At 39.5% G+C, this 13,794-nt stretch overlaps 1 protein-coding gene across 3 annotated transcripts in view; it reads left to right on the top strand.

Moving 5' to 3' along the window:
- Window positions 1-13,794, top strand: part of Specc1 (sperm antigen with calponin homology and coiled-coil domains 1) — a 258,219-nt gene that overhangs the window by 164,859 nt on the left and 79,566 nt on the right. For all 3 annotated transcript variants that reach the window (XM_051180438.1, XM_051180440.1, XM_051180439.1), the window contains 2 exons: window positions 1,795-1,868; window positions 2,432-2,610. In XM_051180438.1, the coding sequence (XP_051036395.1) occupies window positions 1,795-1,868; window positions 2,432-2,610 (253 nt within the window). The remainder of the gene's footprint in view (window positions 1-1,794; window positions 1,869-2,431; window positions 2,611-13,794) is intronic.

The raw sequence follows: 13,794 nt of genomic DNA, 5'->3' as shown, positions 1-13,794 counted from the left end.
GAATTCTAAATCCTTCTCATTGTATACCCATAATGCTTAAGAGCAAGGATACTTAAGGCAAGAAGGTTGCATAGGTTAGGAAGCTACAGAAGAATGTTAAAAGTGCCTGTTTGATATTGGGAGAAAAACAATGGCAAGTGAATTTCCTGGTGCTTATAGGACTGCCCTGATTTACAAGGACTCTGGCATGCAGAACTATAGCATGCAAATAGTATTTCAGATGATGAAAAATGTGACTGGAGGCTTACAGGAATCTAGCATTGTGTCTCCTTGGAAAGCAACAGCTCAGTATTCTCTAGTTGAGCGAGCATGGTGGTTTCTGTGAGGGGAGCTGATTGTGTGCTCTGCCTGGATTAATTGGCTAGTGTCAAGAGTGACAGAGCCCATTGCCTTTGTCATGAACCATAGAGCACTGACATCCAGTGTCACCCAGACGCCATAGTCATTCTTGAGAGTGCAATTAAATATCTGGCCACTGTCTGTTTCCAAACATAGCACCCTCTTTATAAAGAATAGGGTCAAAGGAGACAAGTCCTGTTTTGTTTTGCTTTGTGATTTAGCACTGTGGAGAATGTGGTTGTATTGTCATTAAATCCTTAAAAGTCAGCCCAGACACACCAAGAAAACCAGTATATAATTAATGTCCAGAGCAAATTTCAGGACCACATCTAGTGATTATATCATAATATATCAGAGACTGAAAGTAATACTGACTGTCTCTGAGAAGCTTTTAAACTCCTGCTAGGGATATCAAGGTATTATTAAAGTGTATTTTTGTCAGGACACTCAAATCCAGACTTAGATTAATCTTTTCCTCCATGAGATCCTTGAGAGAGACAGACAAAACAAGAAATAAAGGAGGGGACTTCTTACTCTTTGGCATTGACCCTAAGCACAAACACCCCAGCCCTGGTTCAGAGTCTCTGGGGCAGAATGCTACTGTGTGGGTTCTGCCCTTCTCTGGAGATAATGGTTGATAGCCTTCTTCTCAACCCCCTCTTTTTTTCTTTTTGAGAGAAGGGAGAGAGAGAGAGAGAGAGAAAGAGAAAGAGAGAAAGAGAGAGAGGACTACATGTATGTACCATTATGCCCGGCTTCATTCATTCACATCCTTAATAGACAAATACTAGGAATTTTTCTTGGGTGATTGGAATATTGATACTTACATTTAAATGACTGTGATAGCAGTGTGGAGAGAGCTGGAGGCAGAGAGAACGAGGAACAGAATTTGGTCTTAATTATTGAGAGGTGGTTGTGCCACCTGTGGAGTTTTTATATATGTGGGCCCAGATCCTGGCTGTCTTCAGAGTTTTGAACCCGTAGGTTTAGAGTTCATGTTTGCACACCTGTGTCTCATGTGATTCTCAGGGTTAACTGTGGTTAAGAATGATGACTCTAGAATCAAGTTTCGAAGTCACAGAAATAACAACCAGCAGACTCCTCTCTTACACCAAAGCTCCAGTGACAAAGGCCTTCAGGAAGCTTGTGTGTGACTAGCAGGGAAGCCCAAGGCAAAAGTGTCAGTTGTATGGCTGTTGAAGCCTCCTCGAATAGTGCTACATAAAACTTAACTTCTGAGGTTGTAACCTAAGTAAGTACCGCTGACATGTCATCCAGTTCCCTGTTTTTGAGGACTCTGCTCCTAGATCTGGATTCAGAGTGCTTACAGCATAACTTACTGGAGAAGGATGGGCGTTAAGCCTGTTGTTTCCGGGGCTGTCCTCTTGCTTTGCAACTTATCTTGTCCAGGAGCCTTGCAACTTTCTAACTCCTGTCCAACTCATTTACTTCTAGGCAGTGTGATCAAGCTGGAGGAGCAGAAGTCAGACTTAGAACGGCAATTGAAGACCCTGACAAAACAGATAAAGGTGAGCCATGACCAGGCACCTCTTCTGTCATCTTTGCACATTATCCCTGTCCTCAGTTGGAAACATTGGCAAATTACTCTGTCATTCTCTCCAGCCAGCTTCTCCTAGAACAGTGGTTATCAACCTTTCTAATCCCTTAATACAGTTCCTCATGTTGTTGTGACCCCCCCCACCATAACATTATTGCATCTCTACTTTATAACTGTAATTTTGCTGCTGTTCTGAATTGTAATGTAAATATCTGATATGCAACCCCTAAAAGTGTTGCAGCCCACAGGTTGATAACCATTGTCCTAGAACATCTCCAGGCCCTAAACTTGAGTTGTACATTCTTTCTGGCAGGAAATGTAACTAAAGCAATCAGTTTTTAGTCGAAAACTCTCGGACACCAAGGAGTTACGTCTTGTGCCTCTTCTGAGTAGTGAGACACCATTAAAACCAAGTCTTTCTGCCTAATCTTCTTTCTTGGTGATTAATAAATACTAGGATTCAGGAACCCCTACGCAGAGACCCCAGCACCCTGCTCAGTGTCTGAGGAACATGTGGATTCTGTCCTTTTTTAGGAGGAAACTGAGGAATGGAGGCGGTTCCAGGCAGACCTGCAGACTGCAGTGGTGGTGGCCAATGACATCAAGTGTGAGGCGCAACAGGAACTGCGCACTGTGAAGAGGAGGTTATTGGAGGAGGAAGAGAAAAATGCCAGGCTGCAGAAGGAGCTGGGGGACATACAGGGCCATAGCAGGTGGGTCACAGGAAGAGCACACTTTTGTGAGTTTAATGGGCACACAGCCAGTGCTTTGCTTTTCTCTTTGTGTGTGTGTGTGTGTGTGTGTGTGTGTGTGTGTGTGTAAGTGCGTGTAGCAGGTAGGCTGCTGAGTCCTGAGGGATGGGATGCTTTTGTGCCTCTCTGTGCTAGGTTTTGTTATGTCTTTTCTAGGATCACTGTATCACTACCACTATCACTATACATCTAAAGGCATGCTGTCAGAGTTCTGCATAATATTTTAGAAAAACTTATATGTGAAAGAAATGATCTAGCCAAATGTCCCCTTATGGTTAAAGAAGGGGCACCTGTTAGATAAGTATTTATCAGTTAGTATAGTATTTATCTATTACTTAGTATAGTATTTATCTATTAGTTAGATAGTATTTATCAGCATAGGGAGAACACACTCATGAATACTAACTTGCCTAGGTTTCATACATCAGGAAAAGCTAAAATGACTTTGAAGGAGAACTGCCACCAGATAATGGAGCCATTCCTATCAGCCCAGGGCTGTGCCTCCTGATTGCTGATCATGGGCTATTTCAAAAAGGCCTTGACTCCAGAGGCACAAGGATAGAAGCAGGTGTGAGACAGCATGGTCTAGATATCAAGCCCAAGTCAGCCAAGGCTACCTTACATGATGAGACTCTGCCTCACACAAACAAACAAACAAAAAAGTCATGTTTCTGCTGGGGCCAGTGGTGACTGACTGTAATCCCAGCATTTGGAATCGCGAAAAGTCAGGCAGGAAAATCAGGAGTCACAGTTATCCTCAGCTACAGAGTGAGTTCACTGAGCTTGATTCCCAGCACACCCATATCAAGTGGCTTACGATACCTTAGCCCGATCATGTTTAAGAGGAAGGTGTTTCTAAAGCAAACTTGAAGTGGATTATGTGGGGAGCTGGGAAGATAGCTCAGTGGTTACTAGCACTGGCTACTCTTCAGAGGACCCTGGTTGGATTTCAGCAACCAACAGAGGCTCACAACCCTCTGTAACTCCAGTCCCAGGGGAGAGCTGATGCCCTTATCTGGCCTCAGAAGGTACCAGGCATGCATGCAGACAAAACACTCATAAAATAAAACAAAACTTAAAGTTGTGGGATTTACAGACAAAATTATCAATAGCATTTTTTTTTTTTTTTTTTTTTTTTTTGCATTCACTAGTGTGGTATTTTACCTTAACTGGGAGTCAGTATCCTTCGAGAATTTTGAGTGTTCAGAAATTAATGTTGACTTTCCAGATGTCTTTCAAATATAAAATACTGTTTTTTAAAGTCAAATTTAGTGAGTTCTAAATATTAGTTTGTGGAGGTTGCCTTAATCTTCATGCTTCCTAGGATTAGAAGGGCTGCTTGTTGACTTACTTGATGAGCCTTGGGGTCTGATCAGTGATCATGAGTTCACAACATTGGGAAGGTTAGGTTCTTCTCACAATTCTGTTTCTTAGAATCCTATTGGATTGTCAATCACATCTGTTTCAGTTATGCATTGCTCCTTTGGCTACAGAAGGATTCAATAGTCAGCTCTACAATTCTCTTGAAAAGTCAAGACCATTCTTTCATAGTAGCAGATTTACTCTCTGGCCACCAAAGAATGTGAGGTTCTTTGTTTTTTGTTTTGTTTTGTTTGTTTTTGTTTATTAAATTGAAGTCAGAAGGAGAATAGGAAATAGAAAGGTTTCCTGATGTCCCCTACTGAGATGACCATATGATCCTTCGGTTTGCCTTTGTGCCTGCTTTTGTTGTCTGTCTTGCTTCCACATTGTATGTCTTTGGAAGAGGAACCATGCCATAACTTGCATTGCTTACTATTTGCATTATTTTAAAGAATAATGTTTTATAAAAGATGGGATCTACATTTCTATGGTGACTATGCATAGATTATTGTACAAGATGTTGCATTTCTTGAGTAGGTTCTCAGATCCCAGCTGAAACTCTGATGTAATAGGAAACTTCTGCCTGTGTCCTGACAGTGTAGGGCTCTATAGACTACATTATGTCCCCTTAAAAACACATACCATTTTTTATTTTCTTGAACATTTAAAACCAGCCATCCAAATCTAGCAACTAATCACAAAACCTTTCAAAATTTTAGGACTGACAACAGTCAGAGCAAGCATGTTACTGAAAACTATTAGGCTTCAGAGTGGGTTTACCTGTCGTTGCATTTGATAAGACATGGAACAACTGCTGATGAAAGATTTTTATCTGATTTTACATTTCTCACAAGCTGCCCCCGTGAAGTATTGACTTTTTGAAAATTACTTGCTGGTAACTCAGCTCCCTCCTGAACCTACCATATGGCAAAAATGGAAGCCAACCCACACCCTCAAAGCTCCTGCGCCAACTTAATGTTTCCATTCAATTTGACTTTGACAATCTTCCCTTAAGAACCCAAGGGTCATTCATGGATGAGATGCAGCCAGAGACCTTGCAGTAGATCCTCTGATGAGGTCCTCCAAGTGCAGCTGAGAGAAGATAAGAGCATCCAAAGTGTTATAGCACAACTATAACATGGAGCTAGCAATTCATACTCTCGTTCTGGATAAGTGGGCATTCAAAGGAATCACAGTAGAATGAGGTTGATGGGTGAGCAAATGAGGAGCCTGGGTAGAAATACAGAACAGCATTCATTATCAACACTAAGTAACTCAAAGTGAGATATTATTTAACTCATTAGTAATCTTTAGTCCCATTATATTTTCAAATGTGGTTTTTGTTTTTAATTGCTGTGCTTTGAGTGGGTTGAGAGTGTTTTGTTTTGAGCTCAAGCAGTTCTCCCACCACATCTTCCCTAATATTTAGAACTATAGGCACACACCATCACTCTTTTAGAATCAGAATAATTGACCTTATTCAGAGACTTGCCAGCTATGCAAATAACATCTTTATCCCATACGTGGGAGATAGAGACAGAAGAATAAATAGTTCAAGAGCATCCTTGGCTTAATATTGAATTTGAGGCCAGCATGAATTACATGAGACCCTATCATAAAAAAAAAAAAAAAACCACACACACATTAAAATTGGCCTAGAAAAATGGCTTATTATGTAGTATGCTTGCTTTGTAAACATGAGGACCTAAATTCAAATTCCCACCAACCATGTGAAAAAGGCTGGTCATGGGCACAAGTAGGGGGTTGCAATCAGGTGGATCCTGGATGGCTGGCCTAACTGAAACAGCAAGCTTCAGGTTCATTGAGAGATCCTGTCTCACAATAATAAGGCAGAGAGCAACGCAGCAAAACACTTGACATCTTTGTCTAGCCTCTGTACATACAAGCACAAGTGAGTACAATTATATACACACACCACATATAGCTACCCCTCAAATGTGTGTATACATATTCATACACACATATATATATAGCATACATATATGCATATATGTCCTCATATCTCTCAATATTTTAACACTAATATATTGGTGTTGTTAGTTCATTCCCTTTTTATGATGCCAAAGGGTTTAATGCATAAGATAAAGCAATTGTGGCTGTGCATGCATGAATTATTCTAACAGCATCAGTTAATCATAAAACAGAAATTGCATGAGCTATAAAGAGAAATATGCAAAAGTCACAGATAGTAATCATGCTCTGTAAACTCATTCTTGCAACCAGTTGGCACTGTCCCCTTTCCCGTGTGGGTCTACCCTCTGGTTAGATTAAGAACGATGAGTAGGCAGTGTTTCTAGGTACTTTCAAGCTCTCTCATTCTGAGGCTGATTTGTCAGCTGACCTTTTTCTGTTGAGTCAGAAACCCAAGAACCAGCCCTGCCATATCTCCTGTGCAGTCCTTGGAACTTAAGGATGTTAGCTGTGACTTGCAAGAGTAAGCATATATGTTTTTATTAATGAACATGAAAATGTTCTGTTTAACTGAACATATAAATTAATGAATGAAAGTGTAAGACTAACTTTCTCAGTCATGGCTCCTTCTCTGTTTGAGCAGTTAGGAGATAGGTAGTGAAATGAAAACTCATTCAGATTAAAACATCAAGTCTTGGATAGGATATACCTCATTGGCATACTGCTTGCTCACTGTATACCAGGCTCTGGGTGTAATCTCCAGCATCAAGATAGATAGGTAGGTAGGTAGGGTTGGATAGACAGATAGATAGATAGATAGATAGATAGATAGATAGATAGGTAGGTAGGTAGGTAGGTAGGTAGGTAGGTAGGTAGATAGATAGATAGATAGATAGATAGATAGATAGATAGCCAGCCAGCCAGCCAGCCAGCCAGCAGAAGATATGTTTCCTAAGAATTTGAGTACTGGAGTTCAGCAGACATAGGGAAGGAAACACATAGGAATCTCAGTATCTGGATTCCATGGAATCCAGCCCTTCTAACAAAAGGTGTTGATGATGAACAGGACATATACAGGTATCATGAATAATGGCAGAAATTATTTTTAGGATGACTTGTCCCATTCTTATGTATCATAATGGTACCAATAGGCACCCATGGAAGATATCTTCAAAAGAAAAAAAAAACATTAAAAATACTAAATACTTGCTCCCAATTTTTATAGCATTAACTTCCAAAGTAAAATTTTTCAGATTCACATGTGTTGATCCTTGAGTTTCTCTGGCTTATACATTATCCTCAGTGCACATGTCCTCAAGTAAGTGAGCAGCATGGTGGCTTGTCCCATACAGACTCTGCTGGAGTTGGCTTTTAATCTGCATTGTGCACTAATGTCTACTGTGTGTACCTGTGCCGCCCTGTGTCATTCTTAAATTTTTAACATTCCGCAGCCACACAGCATGTGTTCTTTCTGTAGTTGTTGCTAGACGAGGAGTGAATATAATAGAGGTATAATGTTCTTATGTGACAAAGATATCTCTTGGCGCTCTCTGTGACAATGAATCCCTGTCCTTGGTTGAGATACCAGTTCCCATGGACATTGCTAAGCAGTTTCTTATATACCTTAGCATCCTGGGACCACGGGAATTTCACTTGGCCCTTAAAATAGAAATCGGTCATCTCCTATGGTCTTCTCAGCAAGCATAATTCAGTCACTTGCATATATTTTCATAGTTAAAATATGCAGTTATGACTTTAGATACATGTTCAGTGATGTTTCGGGCTCTGTGTGTATGATGCTGAGGATCAAGCCTAGGACCTTGCACATGCGATATACATGTGTTCTATCACTGAGCTATCAGCCTAACCTAGACTATAATCTAAAGGGCTACATATGCCTCTTTGCTCTGTGGCCCCTGTCTTTACAGATTTGTCTTAGAAAATATGAATATGTTCTCCCCTAAGTCTAGGGAAGTATAGGCTGGAATAGTAAAAAGAAAAAAAGCCTTTGTTTTGTTTTTTGGTTTTTTATTTTTTTGACACTGATGATGGAGGGAAGCATGAGACTCTACACATGTGCATTCTCAATGTCTTACTTCTTGGAGAAGTTCTGGTGACAGGAACAGACTAGTAACATTTTTAAGTCATTGCCATTTTCTCTGTCCGAAGAGCGTTGGCTTAAAAAAAAATAAAAGTTGCAGCAATAGAAATGAAAACACGGTGGTCAGATAGATAGCTGGTAGTACTTGTGTTTGTAAACAAAGATCCCATTGGCTTATATAACTCCTTTACCAGCCTTCCCTCCCATTTCTATCTTTACAGCTCCATGGTCTCTGTCAGCTAGCAGAGCATGTGGTGGAAGAAAGACAGCCCAGCCCTTGCCATGATTGGAAACTACTGCCATTTCTATATGAAAGGGGAATCTGTAGAGGAGATTGCCACTGTGTAAAGAGCTCACTTGTCTCCTAAGCCATTCACATTCTTTAGCTTCCCATTCACATTGGAATCAAATCACTGCATGATCATGTTCAAAAAGTTCCCCTCCTTTTTCTCTTCTCAGAAAATTCAGCATTCTCTCTCTCCCTCTCTCTCTTCCTCCTCCTCCTCATCCCCACTTCTCCCCCCCCCCCAGAGAATAAAATGAAGTTCTAAAAAACAAAGTACAAATCTTGTGAAAAAATATATTATATGTAACTAGAATACACAGAGAATAGTGGCAGAGCAAGCCCCAGGTATTGGTGAATGCAGCCCATGTGGACTCTGCTTTCTGGTGTTTACTTTTATGCTGCCTACTTGAATATAGGATCCAACAGTCTTGGAATTCATGCTAAATACAGCAAAATAAGAAGCCATCTGCCTGATGCCTTAGACCAGAGAAGTTAAAGTTCTGCTCCTAACACTGAGGCTTCCTTGAGCCTTTTTTCAAGCCATGCTCTCATTTCATTACCTCATCTGAAGCAAGCTGTCCCTCAGCTTTGGTTGGTTTCCAGAGTCTTTGATGGGCTAACCATACACATGTTTGGTTGATGATAAAGGATGTAGTTAGGTGACAATGTCAGTAGAAACCTAACAACTAATGAAGGACAACTTACAACAAAAGCCTTATTAATGAAACTCGCCCTGGAAACCTAAAGACTTTGGATGCAGAAGCACACAGCTCAGAGTGGTCTGGAATGCAGCATATGATTTGACTTTTGGAAATGTATGTATGTGTAAAGACCTGAATCTGGTTCAGCAAATCCATCAATCAAAAACCTACTGCACTTCCCCTGTGAGGGGCAGCTCCAGTGGGAATCTACCATACTTCTTTTGTGAGGGACAGCTCCAATGTATCCATGCAGGGCTTCTAGCTACGTCATGCTAGAAGACATGAGTTAATCTCCAATAAAATGAAAATTGCGATGTGGAATTGTTCTTAAACTCAGGAAGACATTTTGACATTGCTAACTTCAAGGGCACAGATTTCAGTGGAAAAAATAGCTTCATGTGAGAAAGAAAAGACATTGATATCTTCTGTGAAAATAATGTGGGCACGAGTTGGGCTTGTCCAAGTGGGACTGGGATTTGTTCTGAAAGATCTTTCCCTCAGATTGAGAATTGTAAGATGACTTAAAATTCATGTGCCGAACGTTTTCCATATATAGACAACTAGGGAAATGCAGCCTCAATTTCAAGTGCGCAGCTATATTTGCAGTTGTATATCGATCTGCCTTCACTCTGGATACTATTGAGTGTTTTTATATGTGTTTATGATGTGCTAAATAAATATTATCTAAGGAGTCACCGGTTTGAATTTTAATCACTGGTTGCATTTCTGCAGGGCTCTTGTGATGAATTTTGTTCAAAAGTTTTTCCTGAATATAATTTCAGGACTTGTTTTATGATGCTGGGAATGAACCTAGAGACTTATGTGTATAACAAGCACTCCACTACTTCAAGCCCTTAATACTTTCAAATAATAGAACCTGTTTGTATATTCCTTTGTTTCTTGGATAGGTGGTTTTGTGTGTGTGCGTGTGCATGCGTGTGTGTGTTTAAGATTTTTTTCTACTCCATTATTTGTAATAATTTATTATGTTCTCTATTTAACACACATGTGAATGTTCACACCCAGACATTTGATCTACCTGTGTTTACTGAATCTGATGTAACATGCAATCCCTTTTTCTTCCATATGCATAGCCCATTCAACAAGCACAATTTATTACCAAAATAATTCTTTTCTGCTGAATGGAAATGTCACTTTTCATTGTTATTTCAATTGTGTTCAGAGAGGCCTTTGCAAATATGCCCTTCTTTCATTTTCTTTTGAGTTAGTTCTGCTTCAGAATATTTTAATGGGATTATTGTACCGTGTGTGTGTGTGTGTGTGTGTGTGTGTGTTGTGTGTGTGTGTGTGTGTGTCTGCGCGAAAGCATATTTAAGCTCAGCCTTTCTTTTAAAATTATCAGCTTGCTAGCCATGGTGCTACATGTCTGTAAATTCTGCCCTGGAGAGGTAGAGGCAGGAGGATTGAGAATGAAAGGTTAGTCTTGGTTACCCAGTGAATTTGAGGCCAGCCAGAGAAAAAGATAAAGAAAAGAACAACAATGACAAAAAAGTCAATAAGTCAATTTGTCTTATTTCATCTTTTATTATATGTTTTGAAATTTTAAGGTGGATATTATCAAGTGCCCTTTTACTTTCATAAACTTTTGAAGGTCTGTTCTCTCCTAAGTATGATTATTGTTTTATGGAATATTTTCATAGATTAGGACTTTTAAGCTTTTTAATTTTTTTATGTGAAAAGATGTTTCTGTTCATCACAGACTCTTGCTTAAATAGTTATGAATGTGTAGGGCCTGACCTTTCTTTGAGTATTTTTAGATTGTGCCTGGATATACCACTTTGAATTTCAGCTGACTTTGAGAGCTTTCCCTCTAGTTTATGATAGAGTGGATAATTTGAAACATCAGTAGGCAAAGTGGTATATCCAGGCATAATTTATCAAACAGTGCGCAATGGGAGAAGGTGTCCAGTATGAGTGTGGTGGTGCACACCTTTAATCCTAGCACTCAGGTGGCAGAGGCAGGGCGATTTCTATGATTTCAAGGCCAGCCTGGTCTACATAATGAGTTACATGATAGCCAGGGCTATATAGTGAGATCCTGTCTGAAAAAAAAATAATAGATTGGATGGTGTTGGTGCATGCCTTTAATCCCAATACTTGGGAAGCGGGTGGGTCTTTGTGAGTTCCAGGACAACCAGACTGTTACACAGAGACACTCTACCTATAAATAAATAAAAATAAATAAACAAACAAATAAATAAACAAATAAAAATTTTGCTGTGTAGTTTCTTCTCTGGAGAAACCTGAATGTGGAAGCCATATTTCTGGGTCTGTTTTTGCTTAGTCATGGACTATGTTAGATTTAGTGTATGGCTTTTTCTGACCTGTGTCCAGGATTATCCTTCCATGGACTCCTCAGAGAGTACTCCTATCCCTGATGATCTGTAAGGATGTGATTTATGTTTTTGGCTTTGTGTTCCTCTCCATCCCTGGTCTTTTAAGGTAGAGGATACTAGCAAGGTAGACCCCTACCTTAATTCTCTTTATAAGGGAATTGGGGGGAAGCCCTTGGTACTCCTCACCCCAATACATATTTAATCTCTGTGTAACAGGGAGTCTTAAAAGTTTGTTTGTTTGAGACAGGGTCTCACTATATAGCCCTGTTTGGCCTAGAACTCACTATGTAGACCATGCTAGCCTCAAACTCATAGAGATCTGCCTGCCTCTGACTCTGATTCCTGAGTGCTGGGATTAAAGATGTATACACCTTTAGTCAAAGTTTAAGACATGGAGATGGAACCCTTCCTTAGTTTCTAATGCTGATGGAAGATGCTTAACTGCTTTGATCCTTCTTGATGGGATTTGGGAAGTAAGATGAGTTTGTGGTCATTTTGACTGATACTTTTTCTCTTATTCTGTATGCTAGTACTGAAATTAGAGCATGGATTTCAGAAGATACTGTTTGATGCCTGAGATCAAATGCTTCATAATTTTTATCTTATAAGAGCAACACAACATTAATTTTGAGAAAATGACATCCCAGATAAGGGCAAAGAATATTCAAAGGCACTGAGTCAGGACATAAAAAGAAATAAACTTCAGCGGCTAAGCTGAAACTTGAAACTTAGATGGACAGAGGAGACTGATAGACACTCATGGTGGCACTGGGAGAAGCCTGGGACCAGGCTTTATTATATTGTTCCAGTGTGGCAGGTGTAAGCATGCGGTGGGTGGGACCATTCCTTTTCATGGTCTGACAATGTGAAAGCATATCAACGTTGTGATGTGACAGTTGCTAAGTAAAGTTAACATTTAAATACTTTAAAAATCATAATATATAAGAGCTCACTTATACTTGGACCAAAGTAGAGAATGGCACCAAGTGGTACAGAAAATCAACATCATTTGAAAGCTTTGTTCCACGGCCAAACAAGGTAAGCAGTGAGAGAAGCTAGGAGGATATTTGTAGGGAAAGTCATCAAAGATGAATGTATACATATAGTAGATTATGACATAAGACACATAAGGTGGACCTGCAGCCAAGCTGTGGACATCTGCAGTGGTTGATGGGAAATGTAGCCTTTTGACAAATAATATAACCCTTTTGCATTCATGCACCAGAGTATCTGGCCTCCGTTTTTCTGTTCTTAGATTATGGGCTGCCAGCTTCTACATGCAAAGTAATGAACTAAGAGAATAGTGAAATGAGTATCAATAGCCTTTTGTTTGTTTGTTTGTTTGTTTTTAGGTATATTGACACTCAAATGTGTGTACCTCTCCCAGAATGTTCACATACTACAGAGAATTTGACAAAAGTATACTCTACCACAAACCCAGTTGGTACACCAGATCCATTACTTAAGGCCCATGTAGCCTTTGTCATGGTTTTCCTCTAAATTAAATAATATAAGTGATTTCTGTAGAAAATTAAACTGTTAGATACTCCTTCCTTACCCTCCCCAGGGCTGGGATTCAGATAATGGTTTTTGTGACATATTATACCTCCTAGCATGTGCAGTAGGGATCTGTCATGTGCGTTCTTTTAATGGAAGTTACTGTCGCAGCTTTATATGTGGTAGCAGACATGTTTTGTTTGTTTTTTGATGGGATTCCTAACCAGAAACTAGCCATCTCTTACAGGATGTGGCTAAGGAAAAGAGGAAACTTCACACTGCTGTAGAGGAAATTAATGTGTTACTAAACACTGGAGTGTTTGTGTTCATATTTTGAAACCAACAGAAACTGTGCTCTTGGGTGACTTAGGTTTCAAGGCATGTTTGACTCCACACGTGATTCAACCTAAAGGCTAGAGTTGGCCTTGAAAAGTTGGTGTAGCCACGTGTATAATCTTGCACTTTGCCCTTTGTTTACAAAATTTGCTAAGATATTCCTGGCTATATGATTAAATATTTCTTAATATCCTTTATAGTATATAGAATTCATCTTCCTCTTGGGAACACAATAAATTAATCATTCATTTATTGCTCAGACCATAACAACTCTTAGACAACCTAGTACAAGGAATTCAGGCTTGTATACAATTAAAGTATGGGTGAAGTATTCTTTATTTGAGTGTTTTAGATTATAGGATTTTTTTTCATTGTTTTCCTTTAGATATTTACATATGTATAATTAGATATCTGAGGCATTGTGACCCAGGCCTTCTCATCAAATTCAGTGATGTTTCATATACCTGAAGGTGTATGTTTTATGTAGCTTGAAGGTGACTTTGTTTTATACTTTTCACATGGGGTCAAGGATGGAATTTCCTAGTGGCATCATATTGGTATTCAAAAGATTGT

Source organism: Phodopus roborovskii, unplaced genomic scaffold, assembly GCF_943737965.1.
Source record: "Phodopus roborovskii unplaced genomic scaffold, PHOROB, whole genome shotgun sequence".
Taxonomy (NCBI): domain Eukaryota; kingdom Metazoa; phylum Chordata; class Mammalia; order Rodentia; family Cricetidae; genus Phodopus; species Phodopus roborovskii.
Note: the sequence above shows the minus strand (reverse complement) of the source record. Positions and strands in the feature narration are given on the sequence as shown.